The sequence below is a fragment of the Scyliorhinus canicula genome, chromosome 1, assembly GCF_902713615.1.
Source record: "Scyliorhinus canicula chromosome 1, sScyCan1.1, whole genome shotgun sequence".
Taxonomy (NCBI): domain Eukaryota; kingdom Metazoa; phylum Chordata; class Chondrichthyes; order Carcharhiniformes; family Scyliorhinidae; genus Scyliorhinus; species Scyliorhinus canicula.
In genome coordinates this window covers 98,391,593-98,410,392 of record NC_052146.1, presented here as the reverse complement: position 1 = coordinate 98,410,392, position 18,800 = coordinate 98,391,593, and the positions used below count along the sequence as shown (strand labels likewise).

The 18,800-nt window shown below is 49.7% G+C and overlaps 1 protein-coding gene across 14 annotated transcripts in view; it reads right to left on the bottom strand.

Annotated features, from left to right (window-relative positions):
- LOC119965368 (syntaxin-12-like) overlaps positions 1-18,800 on the bottom strand; it is a 45,897-nt gene that overhangs the window by 13,119 nt on the left and 13,978 nt on the right. For all 14 annotated transcript variants that reach the window (XM_038796079.1, XM_038796052.1, XM_038796063.1 and 11 more), the window contains 2 exons: positions 15,192-15,261; positions 5,033-5,126 (listed from right to left, as the gene is read on the bottom strand). In XM_038796079.1, the coding sequence (XP_038652007.1) occupies positions 5,033-5,126; positions 15,192-15,261 (164 nt within the window). The remainder of the gene's footprint in view (positions 1-5,032; positions 5,127-15,191; positions 15,262-18,800) is intronic.

The window sequence follows — 18,800 nt, the reverse complement described above, 5'->3', positions numbered from 1 at the left end:
TTGTATGTGGCGGATCCAGAAGGGGGAATGCCGGGGGTGATGGAGCTGTTAGCGGAATTTGGGGGCTTCTCGGGCTACAAGTTAAATTTAGGCAAGAGTGAGGTATTTGTAGTACACCCGGGTGATCAGGAGGGAATTGGGAGGCTCCCGTTTAAGAGGGCAGTGAAGAGTTTCAGATACCTGTGGGTGCAGGTGGCCAGGAGTTGGGGGACTCTCCACAAGCTTAATTTTACCAGGCTGGTGGAGCAGATGGAGGAGGAATTTAAAAGGTGGGACATGGTGCCGCTATCGTTGGCGGGTAGAGTGCAGTCCATCAAAATGACAGTTCTCCCGAGGTTCTTGTTCCTTTTTCAGTGTTTGCCCACCTTTTCCCTAGGGCCTTTTTTAGAAGGGTGACTAGCAGCATCGTGAGCTTTGTTTGGGCGCATGGGACCCAGAGGGTGAAGAGGGTCTTCTTGGAGCGGGGTAGAGATGGTGAGGGGCTGGCGTTACCCAATCTCTCGGGGTATTATTGGGCGGCCAATGTGTCGATGGTGCGCAAGTGGGTGATAAGAGGGGGAGGGGGCAGCATGGAAACGGATGGAGAGGGCGTCCTGTGGAGAAACAAGCCTGGGGGCCTCAGTAACGGCGCCGTGGCCGCTCCCTCCCACGAAGTATACCATGAGTCCGGTGGTGGCGGCTATCCTCAAGATTTGGGGCCAGTGGAGGTGACATAGTGGAGAAGTGGGGGGCTCGATGGAGGCTCCGTTAAGGGGGAACCATAGGTTCGTCCCGGGGAACATTGATGGGGGATTTCAGGGTTGGCACAGAGCGGGCATCAGATATCCTGTTTATTGATGGGAGGTTTGCGAGCCTGGGGGAGTTGGAGGAGAAATTTGGGCTCCCCCGGGAAACATGTTCAGGTATCTGCAGGCAAAGGCGTTTGCTAGACGGCAGGTGGAGGGATTCCCTTTACTTCCCGCGAGGGGGGTGAGTGACAGGGTGCTTTCGGGGGTCTGGGCCGGAGAGGGGAAGATATCTGATATCTACAAGGTTATGCAGGAGGTGGAGGAGGCGTCAGTAGAGGAGCTGAAAGCTAAGTGGGAGGGGGAACAGATCGAAGACGGGACATGGGCTGATGTCCTGGAGAGGGTTAATTCTTCCTCCTCGTGTGCGCGGCTTAGCCTCATCCAATTCAAGGTGCTGCACCGGGCCCACATGGTCTAGGATGAGTAGGTTCTTTTGGGGGTGAAGACAGGTGTGTCAGATGTTCGGGGAGTCCAGCGAACCATGCCCATATGTTCTGGGCATGCCCGGCACTGGAGGAGTTCTGGAAGGGGGTGGCGAGGACGGTGTCGAGGGTGGTGGGATCCAGGGTCAAGCCAGGATGGGGACTCGCGATCTTTGGGGTTGGGGTGGAGCCGGGAGTACAGGAGGCGAAAGAGGCCGGTGTGCTGGCCTTTGCGTCCCTAGTAGCCCGGCGAAGGATCTTGCTACGATGGAAGGATGAGAGGTTCCCCAAGCGTGGAGACCGTGATCAATGACATGGCGGGTTTCATTAAGCTAGAGAAGGTCAAATTCACCCTGAGGGGATCAGTACAAGGGTTCTTTAGGCGGTGGCAACCTTTCCTCGACTCTCTGGCTCAACGATAGGGTACGGGGACAGTAGCAGCAGCAACCCGGGGGGGGGGGGGGGGAATGATGACTATGTTTGTCTATTTAATTTAATTTTTTTTTTAAAGTTCTCTTGTTATTCATTGGGGTGGGGGGGGGGGGGGGATGTGATACATGCGTTGATACGGTCTGTGGGGGGGGGGGGTGTGTTACAGTTATTATGGGTTATTTTGTTGCATTTCATTGTTTGACGTTATATTTTATATTTTCTGTAAAAAATTCCAATAAAAATTATTTTTTAAAAAAAGGTTTGGACAGGGAATATCGCCACTTATGGGAGAATCCAAAATTCAAGATGGTACTACAAAATCAATTCGGGAAATGGAGAAATTTCTCATCACTCTAATTAAGAATGTGGAACTTGCTATCACAGAAAGTTTTTGGTTTCAAAAGGAAACTAGACGCGTGCATGAGAGAAAAGGAACTGAAAGCTATATTGGATGGTAGAGGCAAGAGAGAATGAGAGGAGACAGGAGTACAAATACTGGCAAACTGGTTGGGTAAGTTGCCCCATTTCTGTACATCAGGGATCGGTGGGGTGGAAGGCCATTAACCTAAGCCATCAGTGGAACTCATTGATAGATGTGCTTACGTTCTTACAACTTTGATATTTTAGAGAAATTTTGTTCCCCTCAATAATGCAGAAAATTAAAATGCTCGAGTTATTAATCATTACATACAAGACACTGCTTTGGGTGTAAACAAAGAATTACAAATATTAATGGGACATTTATTGCCATTGCTGACTGCCCTCAAAAGTGGTGGTCCATGCAGTGTAGGTCCACCCAGTGCTATTCGGGAGTGTTTCAGGATATTGATCCAGCAACACTGAAGGAACTGTGCTACATTTCTAAGTCAGGATGGGAGTAGCTTGGAGGGGAACTGCCAGGTTGTTTTCCATGTATCTGCTGCCCTTGTTCTTCTCAATGGGGCAGTCATGGGTTTGAAAGGTGCTGCTGAAGGAGCTTTGGTGAGTTCCAGCAGTGCATCTTATAGATGGTACACATTGCTGTCACTGTGCACTGGCAGTGGAGAGAATGTGTGTTTGTGAATGGGGGTACCAATCAAGTGGGTTGCTTTGTCCTGGATGGTGTCAAGCTTCTGGAGTTTTCTTGGAGTCGCACTCATATCCAGGCAAGTGAAAGTATTCTATCACATTCCTGACTTGCACCCTGCAGATGGACAGGCTTTGGGGAGTCAGGTGGTGAGGTTACTTGCTGCAGAATTCCAAGCCTCTGACCTGCTCTTGTAGCCACAATATTTATATGGCTAGTCCAGTTCAGATTCTGGGCAACAACACCCCAGGATGTTGATAGGGGGGATTCTGTGCTAGTAATGTCAATGAAAGATGGTTTGATACTCCCATGCTGGCAATGGGCATTGTCTGGCACAAATATTACTTGCTGCTCATTAGCCCAAGCCAGAATGTTGTTCAGGTTGCATATGACATGGACTGTGTCAAAAAGTTGCGAATGATCCCGATCATCGTTCAGGATGATTGCACATCTCCCACTTCTGATTTACGATGGATGGAATGTCATTGATGAAGCAGCTGAAGGTGGTTGGACCTAGAGGAACTCACAGCAATGCCCTGGAATGGAGATGATCAACCTCCAAAAGCTACAACCATCTTCCTTTGTGCTAGGTTTGACTCCAAACAGTGAATTCCCATGGATTCCAGTTTTGCTACAGCTCCTTGATGCCACACCGTCAAATACTGTGTTGATGTCAGGTCTCTCACACCTCACTTCTGGAGTTTAGATCTTTTGTCCATGTTTAACTAAGGTTTTAATGAGATCTGGAATGGAGTGAACCAGGTGGAACGCAAAATGAGCAGTGAGTAGGTTATTGCTAAATTAAGTATTGCTTAACAGAACTGTTGATAATCCCTGCCACCACTTTACTGATGAGGCAGTAACAGGTCAGATTTGATTTGTCCTGCTTCGTGTGCAGGACATATCTAGGCAATTTTCCACATTGTTGGGTAGATGGTAATGTTGTAGCTGTCTTAAAACAGGGTGGCAAGTTCTGGAGCTAAACTCGAGGCCTATTGCCAGGACCCATAGCTTTTGCAGTATACAGTGCTTTCAGCTATTTCTTAATATCAGGTGGGGTGAATGGATTTGACTGAAGACTGGCATCTGCAATGCAGGGAACCTCTGGAGGCAGAGATGGATCATCCACTCAGCTGAAGATGGCTGCAAATGTTTCAGCCTCATCTTTTGCACTGATGTGCTGGGTTCCCCATCGTGGATGATGGGAATATTTGTAGAGCCTCCTCCTCCAGTGAGTTGTTTAATTGTCCACAAGTCGTTCATGACTGGATGTAGCAGGACTGCAGAGCTTAGACTGGATCAGTTGCTTATAGTAGTATTGTGTTGTAGCTTCACCAGGTCAACACCACATTCTTTCGTATGCCTTGCGCTGCTCCTGGAATGCCCCCGCTGCATTCTTCATTGAGCCAGGGTTAATCCCCTGGTTTGACGGTAATGGCAGTGGTGGATATGCCAGGCCACGAGGTTACAGATTGCTGTAGAGTACTACGCTGATGCTGCTGACAGTCTACAACATCTCATTTTCATTTTTCATTTCATTTTCTCATGGTTGCCCAGTCTCGAGTTGCTAGATCTGTTCAAAATCTATCCATTTAGTACGGTGGTACGGTGCCACACAACATGGGGTACATCTGCAATGTGAAGATGGAACTTGGATCTTCATTTGACTTTATAATTCCAGATTTTAAAAAAAAATTCAAATATAGCTTTAGTTATGGTGCATAACATATGCAGACAGGAGCATTCTAATATTTCTAACTGCATAGGATTGCTAGCCATTGACAAAAGTGTTTAAAGACCTATATATTTCAAGCAACTTTTAGGCAGATGTATCCAAACACTATAAAAATAAGGGCAGCACGGTGGCAGTGGTTAGCACTGTTGCCTCACGCTGCCAAGGTCCCAAGTTCGATCCTGGCTCTGGGTCACTGTCCGTGTGGAGTTTGCACATTCTCCCAGTGTTTGCGTGGGTTTTGCCACACAAACACTGTGGCAAAAGATGTGCGAGGCAGGTGAATTGGCCACACTAAATTACCCCTTAATTGGAAAAAATGAATTGGGTACTCTAAGTTTTGTGCAGAAATGAATCTGTTTTGGTGAATGGCACATCTGATTTCATTAACACAAATTGGCTTCAACCTCCTCATAGGACTCCTCAGTTCATTATGATACATTTTAATCTTCACCCTCGTGACGAGGTGGTGACTCACTTCCACTTGAAATTGTCACGGTTATAGGAGTGAGGACCACCATTTCTTTGTCTGGATTGGATTCCAATTCAGGTCCCCAACCGGAGAGGTCACCTTCTGTTCAACCAAACTCACCTGTTCATTGTATGCTAAAGACAGAGATCCAAGTTCTTTCAGATGTTTATTAGTTTCCTTGGCGACTTGGTTTGTGTAGTGCTGCAACTGTTGCCTATGTATAAAAAGGATAAAAACATTTAGCCAAATAGAAATTTTAAAAATGATTTACATTAGCAATATAATCAGAAATACTGGCAATACATAATACATAGAACACAGAACAAACATAGAAGGCGGCGATTCGGCCCATCGAGTCTGGGACCCTGGCGCTGTGAAGCCACAGTGCTATCCACTTGTGCTACTGTGCTGCCCAAGCTAATAGGAATAGTTTATAGTGTAAATCGGTCCAAATGAACACTATTTTAAAAATCAACTACTTATCAGCGTATTGCATGCAGACTTCTTTCCTCTCCCAACACCAGCTTTTAAACGCTTTGTCCTGCCCCCTTTAACAAGTGACTTTTGCTTAAAATATGGAGATATCTATTCAGTGGTCCCATTTCTTGACCAGCTCCCTTGCCCACCAAGCCAAAGCTATTCGCCTGAGCCACGGCTCAGACCAATATTTCTTTAGATTTCCTCCCATTTCCCCTCACATCCTCATTAGGCTGGTCTTAAACATTGCTTCCTTCCTTTACCCTATTCCCACTAAACTGCTGGCTAATCAAACTTCCATTGCTGCCCTCATTGCTAGATTACAGAATTGTTATAGCCCTTGAGAATCGCTCGGTCTCAATAAGGTCGCTTATCATTCTTCTAAACAATAAGTATGGGCCCAATCTACTTAACCTCTCTCGCTCCATCAACCTAATGGACCTTCACTGGACTGCCTCCAATGCCAGTACTTCTTTCCTTGGATCGGGGACCATAACTGTTCAAAGTATCCCAAGTGTAGTTTAACTAGTTTTAGAAAGACTTCCCTATTTTTATACTCCATTCCCTTGGAAATAAAGACCAACATTCCATTTGCTTTTGGTATTATCTCTGACCACCCTCCTCGTGATTTTGAACATCTCTATCAAACCTCCTCTTTGGCCTTCTCGCCGAGAAGAGTCCCAACCTCTCCATCCAATCTATCTTCATAACTGAAGTTTGCGATCCCTGGAACCATTCTTTTAAACCTCTTCTGCACTTTCTCCAATGCATTCACATCCTTCTGATAGCGTGGCGCAGGCACACAGAACTCATGAGACTTATAAAGAAGCACCAGCAACCCAAGAAATCCTAACATGCTGAACACATGACAAACTCAACTTGAAACTTGGCAAAAAGTTTCAATGTTACACATTTTATTTGAAGACCACCAGAGAATTTCACATATCAATGTCCAAACCTCTAGATGCCAGATCAAGTGGAAGACACCAAAGAAAGTGCGTGTTAGTGTCTCAGGATTTCCTTGTTCCTGAAGCGGGACAAGGATCCCCTGCAGTGTGGGTCATACAGGCCGATCACACTCTTAAATGTAGATGCCAAGTTGTTGGCGAAGATTTTAGCCACGAGGATAGAGGACTGTGTGCCGCAGGTTATTCACGAGGATCAGACGTGGTTCATGAAAGGGAGGCAGTTGAATACTAATGTACAGTGGCTCTTGAATGTCAATGATGCTGGCTGTAGAAGGGGAGGCGGAGATAGTGGCAGGGATGGATGCGGAGAAGGCTTTTGATAGGGGGTATCTGTGGGAGGTGCTGAAAAGGTTCGGGTTGGGGAGGGGTTCGTCAGATGGGCGAGGTTGCTATACGAGGCCTCGGTGGCGAGTGCGGCCACGAATAGGAGGAGGTCTGAGTATTTACGGCTGCACCGAGGGACGAGGCAGGGGTGTCCCCTGTCCCCCCCTGCTCTTTGCACTGGCGATCGAACCCCTGGCCATGGCTTTGAGGGAGTCTAGGAATTGGAGGGGACTGGTGAGAGGTGGGGAGGAACACCGGGTGTCGCTCAATGCGGATGACTTGTTGTATGTGGCGGATCCGGTGGGGGGAATGCCGGAGGTGATGAGGATTCTCATGGAGTTTGGGGATTTCTCAGGGTACAAGCTCAACATGGGGAAGAGCGAGCTGTTCATTGTTCACCCAGGGGACCAGGAGAGGGGGATTGGTGAGCTCCCACTGAAAAAGGCAGAGGGGAGTTTTAGGTACTTGGGGGTCCAGGTGGCGAGGAGCTGGGGGGCCTTGCAGAGGCTTTACTTTACGAGGCTGGTGGAGCAAATAGAGGAGGAGTTTAAGAGGTGGGACACGCTGACGCTGTCCAACCTCTGTGGGCATTACTGGGCCGCCAAAGGGATGGTGCGCAAGTGGGTGATGGAGGGGGAGGGGGCAGCATGAAAGAGGCTGGAGATGGTGTCCTGTGTGGGCACGAGCCTGGAGGCGCTGCTGACAGCGCCACTGCCTCCAACGAGATGGACCACAAGCCCGGTGGTGGCGGATACCCTCAAAATATGGGGTCAATGGAGACGACACAGGGGGAGGTGGTGGCCTCTGTGTGATCCCCGATACGGGGGAACCACCGGTTTGTCCCAGGGAGAATAGACAGTGGGTTCCGGAGTTGGCACAGGGCAGGTATTAGGAGGATGGGGGACCGGTTTGTGGACGGGAAGTTCGCAAGCCTTGGTGAGCTGGAGGAGAAGTTCAGGCTCCCCCCGGGGAACACCTTCAGGTATATGTAGGTAATGGCGTTCGTCAGGCGGCAAGTGGTGGAGTTCCCACTGTTGCCGCCGTGCAGGGTCCAGGACAGTTGTGGGTTGGAGAGAGGAGAGGATCTCGTCAACGTACCAAATCATGCAGGAGGAGGAGGCGGCTTCGGTGGGGGAACTGAAGGGTAAATGGGAGGAGGAGATCGAGGGGGGGGGGACATGGGCGGATGCCCTAGGAAGGGTGAACTCCTCCTCTTCTTGTGTGAGGCTCAGCCTAGATGCTCAGGGAGCCCAGCAAATCACAGCCATATGTTCTGGGCATGCCCAGCGTCGAAGGACTTTTGGAAGGGCGTAGTGAGGACGGTGTCGAGGGTGGTGGGATCAGGATTAGGCCGGGCTGGGGGCTCGCAATATTTGGGGTAGCAGAGGAGCCGGGAGTGCAGGAGGCAAAAGAGGCCGGTATTCTGGCCTTTGCGTCCCTGGTAGCCCGGCAGAGGATTCTTCTTCAGTGGAAGGATGCGAGGCCCCCAAGCGTGGAGTCCTGGATCACCGATATGGCGGGGTTTATTAAATTGGAGGGGGGTGAAATTGGGGGGGGGGGGGGGGTTTTCTTCTCTTTTTGTATTTTGTTATTGACATTGTGAAAATTTGAATAAAAATTATTTTTTTTTTTAAATAAAAGAAATGGGTGTTTACTACTGCAGCAATGTCAGAGAGTGGGTGGAGCTGGGCTGTCAGTCAGCTTTTCACTTCATTTTTGAGCAGGCTGCAGGGTGCTTTATAGTTTCGTTTTCAGTACCGGAGCTAAAGCCAGACCAAGCAGGTGTACTGCTCTTCTCTCTGCCATCAAAAGACTATCTCTTGGGACTTCCGGTTGCGGCTATGCGGAGCTAAGCCGCACGTTCGGCAGCTCCCGCTATTTAGGGACTTTTGGGCCATTTAGAGGGCCCCAAACGGCGCTGTTTCTACGCATCCCGGTGGGGGAAGGTGCCTGTAAGAACTTGTCCCACACTATGTGGTGCTCACCCGGAGTGGGAAGAAGAAAAAGGCTGCAGTAACTCCCCCAAATAAACAGGGGAAGAAAAACAAAATGGCGGCCGGCACTCCTGCTATTTAGGGACTTTTGGGCCGTTTTGAGGGCTCCAAACGGCGCTGTTTCTACGCATCCTGGTGGGGGAAGGTGCCTGGAAGAACTTGCCCCACACTATATGGGGAAAAAGGCTGCAGTAACTCCCCCAAGAAAACGGGGGAAGAAAAACAAAATGGCGGCCGGCGCAACACCCGAGGACTGGTGGAAGTGGGCGCAGGAGCAACAGGCCTCGCTCCTACGTTGTTTTGCTGAGCTGAAGGCTGAACTGCTGGACTCCATGAATGCAACTACGACCAAGCTGCTTGGGACCCAGGCGGCACAGGAGGAGTCTATTCGGGAGTTGCAGCGGCAGGCCGTTGAAAGAGAGGAGGAGGCCGTGGTCCTCGTTGGGAAAGTGGAGTTGCACGAGGCACTTCATAAAAAGTGGCAGGACCGCTTGGAGGAGCTGGACGTTCGCACGAGGCGAAAGAATCTGAGGATCCTGGGCCTGGCGGAGGGGCTGGAGGGGTCGGATCTCCCGGCGTATGTGACCACGATGTTGAGCTCGTTGATGGGAGCGGGGTCCTTCCATTTGCCCCTGGAGCTCGAGGGAGCGCACAGAGTGATGGCCAGGAGGCCCAAGGCAGGTGAGCCCCCGAGGGCGGTGCTGGTGCGGTTGCACCGATTCAGTGACCGGGAGTGTGTGCTGCGCTGGGCCAAGAAAGAGAGGAGCAGTAAATGGGAGAATTCGGTAGTGAGGATCTACCAGGACTGGAGTGCGGAGGTGGCTAAGCGGCGGGCCGGGTTCAACCGGACAATGGCGGTGCTTCATGCTAAGCAGGTCAGGTTTGGAATGCTGCAGCCTGAGCGCCTGTGGGTGACATACAAGGACCGGCACCATTACTTCGAGTCCCCGGAGGAGGCGTGGGCCTTTGTACAGGCGGAGAAGCTGGACTCGAACTAGGGCCTGGGGACATACTTTGGCCGCCGTTGTTTCCGCTGTGGCTGTTTTGTTCCAACTGTTTCAACTTTGACATGTGTGTTATGTATGCTGGTTTTCTGTTTGCTCTGGTTACGGGTGGGTTTGTTTGTTGGGCATGGTTGTGGGTTAGGTGGGGAGTGTTGGGGGTTTGTGTTCTATATGTTCTCTTCTATACGGGGCTGGGGATTGAGGGGAAACTGGATTTTGGGGAACTGCGTCAGAAGGGTAGGGTGTGGCAGTGTGAAAGCGCGGGCTTTCCTCTGGTTTCCCGCGCTGCGGGGTAGGGGGTGGAGCTTGCGGTGGGGGCGGGGCCTCTACGGGTCTTTTTTCCCACGCTGCAGCAATGCCAAGGAGGTGTGGCAAGAGGGGGATGACCCCAAGCCGGGAGGGGATAGGCTTTGGCGGGAGCTGCCGGGGTCAGCAGAAGTCAGCTGACTCACGGAAGTACCATGGAGGGTGCGTCGCGGCTAGGAGGGGTCCTAGCCTGGGGGGGGGATACCGGGTTGCTGCTGGAACGACTAGGAAGGAGCCGATGGGGGCCGGGGGAAAGGAAGAGGAGAGGCGCTATCGCCATGGGGAACGGGTTGAGCGGGGTGTGCTGGCCTGGGGCTAACATCTGCCAAGCTATGGCTAGTCGGTGGGGGAGGGGGGGGCGGGTTGCCCTCTAATCCGGCTGATTACCTGGAACACGAGGGGGCTGAACGGGCCGGTTAAGAGAACCAGGGTGTTCTCCCATTTAAGGGGGTTGAAGGCGGACGTGGCTATGCTCCAGGAGACCCACCTGAAGGTGGCGGACCAGGTCCATCTGAGGAAGGGGTGGGTGGGGCAGGTTTATCATTCAGGATTGGATGCGAAGAACCGGGGGGTGGCGTTTCTAGTGGGGAAGAGGGTGGCGTTTGAGGCAGCTGAGGTGGTGTCGGACAAGGAGGGCAGATACATCATGGTGAGGGGTAGGCTGCAGGGAGAGAAGGTGGTGCTGGTGAACGTATATGCCCCGAATTGGGATGATGCTGGCTTCATGAGGCGATTGTTGGGCCGCATCCCGGACCTGGAGGCAGGGGGCCTGATCATGGGGGGGAGATTTTAACACAGTGCTGGATCCCACACTGGACCGGTCCAGTTCAAGGACGGGTAGGAGACCGGCGGCGGCCAAAGTGCTGAGGGGATACATGGACCAGATGGGAGGGGTGGATCCCTGGAGGTTTGGGAGACCGAGAGCGCGGGAGTATTCCTTTTTCTCTCATGTCCATAGGGCTTATTCCCGAATAGATTTTTTCGTCCTGAGCAGGGGATTGATACCGAGGGTGCAGGATGCCAAGTATTCGGCCATAGCGATTTCGGACCATGCCCCGCACTGGGTTGATCTGGAGATGGGGGGAGGCACAGGACCAGCGCCCGCTCTGGCGCCTGGATGTGGGGATGCTGGCGGAGGAGGTGTGCAAGAGGGTTCGGAGAAGCATTGAGGGGTATCTGGATACCAACGATACGGGGGAGGTCCAGGTGGGGATGGTCTGGGAGGCTCTGAAAGCAGTGATCCGGGGGGAGCTGATCTCCATCCGGGCCCACAGGGAAAGGAGGGAGAGGAAGGAGAGGGAGAGACTGGTGGGAGAGCTTCTGGAGGTGGACAGGAGATATGCGGAGGAAGGGTTGCTGGGAGAACGGCGCAGGTTGCAGGCCAATTTTGACTTGTTGACCACCAGAAAGGCAGAGACACAGTGGAGGAGGCGCAGGGCGCGGTATACGAGTATGGAGAGAAGGCGAGCAGGATGTTGGCGCATCAGCTCCGTAGGCGAGATGCGGCTAGGGAAATTGGGGGAGTGAAGGATGGGGGTGGAAATGTAGTGCAGAAGGGGACAGAAGTAAACGGGGTCTTTAGGGACTTTTACGAGGGATTGTACCAGTCGGAACCTCCGAGGGGGAGAGAGGGGATGGAGAGCTTCATGAACAGGCCATGTTTCCCAAGGGTTCAAGAGAGGCTGGTAGAGGGGCTGGGGGCGCCGATAGAGTTGGAGGAGCTAGTCAGGGGGATCGGGCAAATGCAGTCAGGTAAGGCCCCGGGGCCGGACGGGTTCCCGGCAGAATTTTACAAAAAATATGTGGATCTGGTGGGTCCCCTGCTGGTGCAAACTTTCAATGAGGCGTGGGAGGGGGGGGGCTTTGCCCCCGACGATGTCGCGGGCACTGATCTCTTTGATCCTAAAACGGGATAAGGACCCCTTGCAGTGCGGATCATATAGACCTATCTCGCTCCTTAACGTAGACGCTAAGTTGCTGGCGAAGATCCTGCCTACCAGGATAGAGGATTGTGTGCCAGAGGTAATTCATGAAGATCAGACAGGATTTGTCAAGGGGCGGCAGCTCAACACGAATGTGCGGAGACTGCTCAATGTTATCATGATGCCGGCAGTGGAGGGGGAGGCGGAGATCGTGGTGGCGCTGGACGCAGAGAAAGCGTTTGGTAGAGTTGAGTGGGGGTACCTGTGGGAGGTGCTGGAGAGGTTTGGATTTGGGGAGGGATTCATCAAATGGATGAGGCTGCTTTACGCGGCGCTGATGGCGAGTGTAGTCACAAATGGAAGGAGATCGGAGTATTTTAGGCTCTTTCGTGGGACCAGGCAGGGGTGTCCCCTGTCCCCCCTGCTCTTTGCACTGGCGATTGAACCGCTGGCCATGGCGTTGAGGGAGTCAGGGAAGTGGAGGGGTCTGGTGCGGGGTGGGGAGGAGCACCGGGTATCGCTGTATGCGGACGACCTGCTGTTGTATGTGGCGGACCCAGAGGGGGGAATGCCGGGGGTGATGGAGCTGTTAGTGGAATTTGGGGGCTTCTCGGGCTATAAGCTGAACTTAGGAAAGAGCGAGGTATTTGTAGTGCACCCGGGAGATCAGGAGGCGGGAATTGGGAGGCTCCCCTTCAGGAGGGCAGTGAAGAGTTTCAGGTACCTGGGGGTGCAGGTGGCCAGGAGTTGGGGGGCTCTTCATAAGCTTAACTTCACTAGACTAGTGGAACAAATGGAGGAGGAATTTAAAAGGTGGGACATGGTGCCGCTATCGCTGGCGGGCAGAGTGCAATCCGTCAAAATGACGGTTCTCCCGAGGTTCTTGTTCCTCTTCCAGTGCTTGCCCATCTTTATCCCTAGGGCCTTTTTTTTTTTTTTTTTTTATAAAAGGGTGACCAGCAGCATCATGGGATTTGTTTGGGCGCATGGCACCCCGAGGGTGAAGAGGGTCTTCTTGGAGCGGAGTAGAGATGGGGGGGGGGGGGCTGGCGTTGCCCAACCTCTCGGGGTACTACTGGGCAGCCAACGTGTCGATGGTGCGTAAGTGGGTGATGGAAGGGGAGGGGGCAGCATGGAAACGGATGGAGAGAGCGTCCTGTGGGGATACAAGCCTGGGGGCCTCAGTAACAGCGCCGTGGCCACTCCCTCCCACGAGGTATACCACGAGTCCGGTGGTGGCGGCTACCCTCAAGATTTGGGGGCAGTGGAGGCAACATAGGGGAGAAGTGGGGGGCTCGATGGAGGCTCCGTTAAGGGGGAACCATAGGTTTGTCCCGGGGAACATGGATGGGGGATTTCGGGGATGGTATAGAGCGGGCATTAGACAGCTGAGGGACCTGTTTATCGACGGAAGGTTTGCGAGCCTGGGGAAGTTGGAAGAGAAATTTGGGCTCCCGCCGGGAAACATGTTTAGATATCTGCAGGTAAAGGCATTTGCTAGATGGCAGGTGGAGGGATTCCCTGCGCTCCCCGCGAGGGGGGTGAGTGACAGGGTGCTCTCGGGGGTCTGGGTCGGGGAGGGGAAGCTATCCGATATCTACAAGCTTATGCAGGAGGTGGAAGAGGCATCAGTAGAGGAGCTGAAAACAAAGTGGGAGGGGGAACTGGGGGAACAGATCGAAGGCGGGACATGGGCTGATGCCCTGGAGAGGGTAAATTCTTCCTCCTCGTGTGCACGGCTTAGCCTCATCCAATTCAAGGTGCTGCACCGGGCCCACATGACTGGGACGAGGATGAGTAAGTTCTTTGGGGGTGAAGATAGGTGTGTCAGGTGCTCGGGGAGTCCAGCGAACCATGCCCATATGTTCTGGGCATGCCCGGCATTGGAGGAGTTCTGGAAGGGGGTGGCGAGGACGGTGTCAAGGGTGGTGGGATCCAGGGTCAAGCCAGGATGGGGACTCGCGATCTTTGGGGTTGGGGTAGAGCCGGGAGTGCAGGAGGCGAAAGAGGCCGGTGTGCTGGTCTTTGCGTCCCTAGTAGCCCGGCGAAGGATTTTGCTACAGTGGAAGGACGCGAGGCCCCCAAGCGTGGAGACCTGGATCAATGACATGGCAGGCTTCATTAAGCTTGAGAAGGTTAAATTCGCCCTGAGAGGATCGGTGCAAGGGTTCTTTAAACGGTGGCAACCTTTCCTCGACTTTCTGGCTCACCGATAGGGTACTGGGACAGTAGCAGCAGCAACCCGGGGGGGGGGGGGGGGGGGGGGGGGGGGGGATTTGATTTATTTAATTTTAATTTATGGTTAAGTTCTCTTGTTGGGGGGGGTGGGGAAGTGTGATACATGTGATGTTACGGTATGGGGGGAATTGTGGGTGTTATGGGGCTGTTAGTTGCATATTACTGCTTGTTGCTATACTTGTTATATTTTTATATTTTCTGTAAAAAATTCCAATAAAAATTATTTTAAAAAAAGACTATCTCTTGATCATTTGGTAAATTTTGAATTATAAGTGTTCTCAGTAGTGAATGTGAACCTAATGTGCTTCTGGTGAAAGGTGTTTCAAGTTTTATGGATGTTAAAAAGGAAAGCTTAAAAGGTTTACTTAGTGTTGTAGTCTTTGGGGGGTTGTATTTGAAGTAATGGTTGCTAAGATGTTCACTGTATGTTTTTAAAAGTTTAACTTGAGTTCATAGAATAAACATTGTTTTGCTTTAAAAAATACTTTTCCATTTTTGCTGTTCCACACCTGTAGAGTGGGCCGTGCGTACCCCATACCACAATCTATTAAAAGTTGTGGGTCAGGTGAACTCCATGATACATTTTGGGCTTCTCTAAACCCTGGCCCATAACAATATCTATAGCCAAACATGGAAGGATAACAAAGTTGCATACCCACCCCAGAGGATTGTGCATGCAAGTTCTTAATCCTCCTGACTTTAAACCCAGGCCCTGTGGCTCAATAAAATGAATATTTAAAGTGATTTTAAATTATGCATTGTTCCTCTTAGGCTGGTTACTACTCTTCTAGAACGGATGCTTTAACTTAAAGAAATAAATGCTAGTGCAATGTCTACTCTGCAAATGACTCGAGCTAAACCAATTAAATTATTGATAGATTTGTAATTTAACTATACTCACGGGTGTACTGTAAACAGGCATTAGTAATACATGATCCTAGCATCACCCTCAGGTCACACAATCTGGCTGTAGGTCTCAAATATTTTGATACATTATAACACAATCATACACCATACAAATAGTGCATAAATATGTATACACTTACAGCCTGTCCTGAAGTTCACTTGTATCTTGTTGTGTTCCTAGTTGTTGCACTATTGTATTTATTTGTGCAGCTGTAGGCAATAACAGACATTAAAATCTCATCATCAATACAATACACATTTTAGACAATTGTTGTTCAGCATAACCATTGCTGAATTATATAGCAACCAAACAATTAGATTTTATCCATTTAACTATAAATATTCAACAAAAGAAAAGGGGTATATTGCCCCAGGCTTTAACATCATCCTGGTAGGTACAGCATTTGCATCAGCATCAAACGAATTCAACATATAATCTAGGTTTTGAAATATGAAGTAAACACCACAAGTACAGTACAGCAAGCTTAAATGCTTGAGGTTTGGCATCACACAATATGGGGGGGGGGGTCAGGAAGGCACAACTCGTTCTAGAATTACTTTGTTACAGCCGAGTTTACATGGAGAATTTCCAATTGAAAATGTTGAACAAAATTGCAACAGGGAATTGTACAATAACTGTATACAGAAGATAACGAGTGAAGTTCGAATCATGCTCTATTCCTCAATTTATGATATATACCCAGTAGCCTGATTAAGAAAAGGGAGCAGTGCTTAGTTTTAAGTTTCTTCAACTTGAACATTATTTTAAAAAGAAGACGGTGCTGAACCCATCTTATGCCACCAACTCACTTTAATATGTTGTACAGTGTTAACAATGTTAAACTTAATAACTAGACTGGCAGATTTCCCTACAATTGGCAGATTAAAGGACATGTTTTAGAAGTAAAAGCATGACAGTGTAATGTTTTATTCAGGTAGGGTGTATCGGAGTGTCTCAAAATGTAAATGAGAGGGTCAATTATTATAAATCTGGAGTCCATTAAGAGTTCAGACTGACTTCCTATAAAAATATTTATAAACTGACTTCCTTTAAAAAATATTTAATGTGCAATTCTGGAAGACTCTTTCAGCATTTATATTAATGGCAATTTTTTACTGCACATTACAAATCATGTTGATGATTCTGCAACACAAATTGCACACATGACTCTACAGGAGAGTTTGATCCACCTTGAAACTTGGTGGCAATTAGGGAGTGCCATGTTTATGTGTTCTTCATTTCCTCCTCTCCCCCAAATCAAGGCAGACAGTAGTCTTAGTTGCAAGACAGATGTGATTTTTTTTTAATATATAAAAACAGGGGACCTGTCAATATTAGCCCAACTTACTACTGTTCCTCTTTTCCAAGATAAGAAACTTTAAAGTGGACAATCTATCAATGCAAATTATACAATCATGGCTTGATGGGCTCATTTTGATCTTGGGTCAGGGAATACAGCACAATCTTTAATTAGAGAAATTTGCTTTTATTCTTATTGAAAGCAGTCAGTCGGGTGGCTAGCACTGCTACCTACGGCGCTGAGGACCTGGGTTCGATCCCAGCCCAATGTGTAGTTTGCACATTCTTCCCGTCTGTGTGGGTTTCACCCCCACAACCCAAAGATGTGGTCAGGTGGATTGGCCATATTAAAATTGCCCCTTGGAAAAAGAAAATTGGGTACTTGAAATTTTTTTTTTTTTTTTTAAATGAAAGCAGTCAGTCAGTCTGCTACATGGTGCCAGTCTGTTACATAGGTGCTATCGGATCATGGGTTCATTAACTCCAATCTGTATGAAGCCTATTTCCACATATATTCAACTGACAGTTCAAAACAATTATATTGCTACACTTCAACTAAAAAACTAAACTGGAGGCTTCTTAACACAAGGATTTAAACAGTGCATTTTATTCTTATTTTAATGCATTCCACATACCAACAACATACGTTAGAGATTTTCCCACCCTTTGGCTTCCATTTTCTTTGGGAAGCTTTTTTTAAAAAAGAAAATGTACAGCTGAACGTGTCAGAGTCCAACTTGGGTTGTGGAATGATGATTAATTATTTACAGTGGAAAACATTACAATTTTAGGTGATCATAGAATCCCTACAGTGCAGAGGGAGGCCATTTGCCCATTGAGTCAACACTGACCCTCTCAGCACCCTACCCCTGCAACCCCATGTAATCTTTTGGACACTAAGGGGAAATTTAGCATGACCAATCCACCTAATCTGCAGATATGTGAAGAATGTACAAACTCCACATAGACAGTCACCCAAGGCTGGAATTGAACCCATGCCCCTGGAGCTGAGAGGTGGCAGTGCTAACCACTGTGCTACCATGCCACCACCTTATCAATAAGCATTGGTATAAGATCATTAATCTTTTATGGTGGTTTTCATATTGCTAATATATACACAATTCATATTTTTTTAAACTTACATGGAACTACGTGGCTGTAGCTCACATAATAACAGGCAATAATAAAATACAAACTAAAATGATATTCAAGTGATTTAGTTTGCATCAAGTTGCAATTGTTAGTTCATAATGTTGGTGTTGGAAGCAGATTCAAGGGAATTGGATATATACCCAAGTGAAATAGAGTGTTTATGGAGCAGATTGGGGGGGGGGGGGGGGGGGGGGGGGGGGGTGTACCCATGGAGATTTGGGCAGCCGAAAGTGAAGGAGTTCTCCTTCTACTCACGTGTCATAAAGTGTACTCCTGGATTGATTTTTTAAAAATTTTGAATAGGGCTCTACTGACAGGGGTAGTGGACACGGGGTCTTCGGTGATCACAATCTCAAATCATGCCCCGCACTGGGTTGACCTACAGGTTAGCAGAGAGAGTAGCCAGTGCCCACACTAGAGGCTTGACGTGGGACTTTTGGCTGATGAAGAGGTGTGCGGGCGGCTGAGGAAATGTATTCAGAACTACCTGGAAGTTAACGACACGGGTGAAGTTGTGGCTCGGTGGTCTAGGAGGCATTGAAGTTGGTGGTTAGAAGGGAGCTGATCTCGATACGGGCCCATAGGGAGAAGGCAGACAGAGCAGAGATGGACTGACTGATAAAAGGAGATATTGCATGTCGACAGGAAGTATGCGGAGACCCCAGAGGCAGGGCTTACAAGGGAACGACAGAGGTTACAGGCGGAGTTTGGCTTGTTAACTACAGGGAGGGCAGTAGAGCAGCTGAGGAAGGAGAGGGGGAGCAATCTATGAGCATGGGGAGAAGGCCAGCAGAAAGCTCACGCAGCAGCTTAGAAAGGAGGGAGGCAGACAGGGAGATTGGGAAAGGAGACTCAGCAGGGGTGAATAAGGCGTTCAAGGAGTTTTACAGTAGGCAGCATGGGTCGGATCCCCCCAACTGGGCCGGAAGGGATGAGGCATTTGGAGCCGAATTTCCCAAAGGTGGACTGGGGGGGGGGGGGGGGGGGGGGGGGGGTGGTTGGTAGAAGGGCTGGGGCCCCCGATCGGGTTGGAAGAGATAGAGGGTCTGAAGGCCATGCAGTCGGGTAAAGCCCCAGGGCCAGACGGGTACCCAGTGGAGTTTTATAAAATGTTCTCTGGGATATTGGGGCCGCAGTTGACAAGGACATTCAATGAGGCAAGGGAGCGTTGGGTGCTTCCCTCGATGATGTCACAGGCCACGATCTCATCTATCCTGAAGCGGGACAAGGACCCAGAGCTATGTGGGTCCTACAGGCCGATATCCGAATTGAGCGTGGACACCAAACTGCTGGCCAA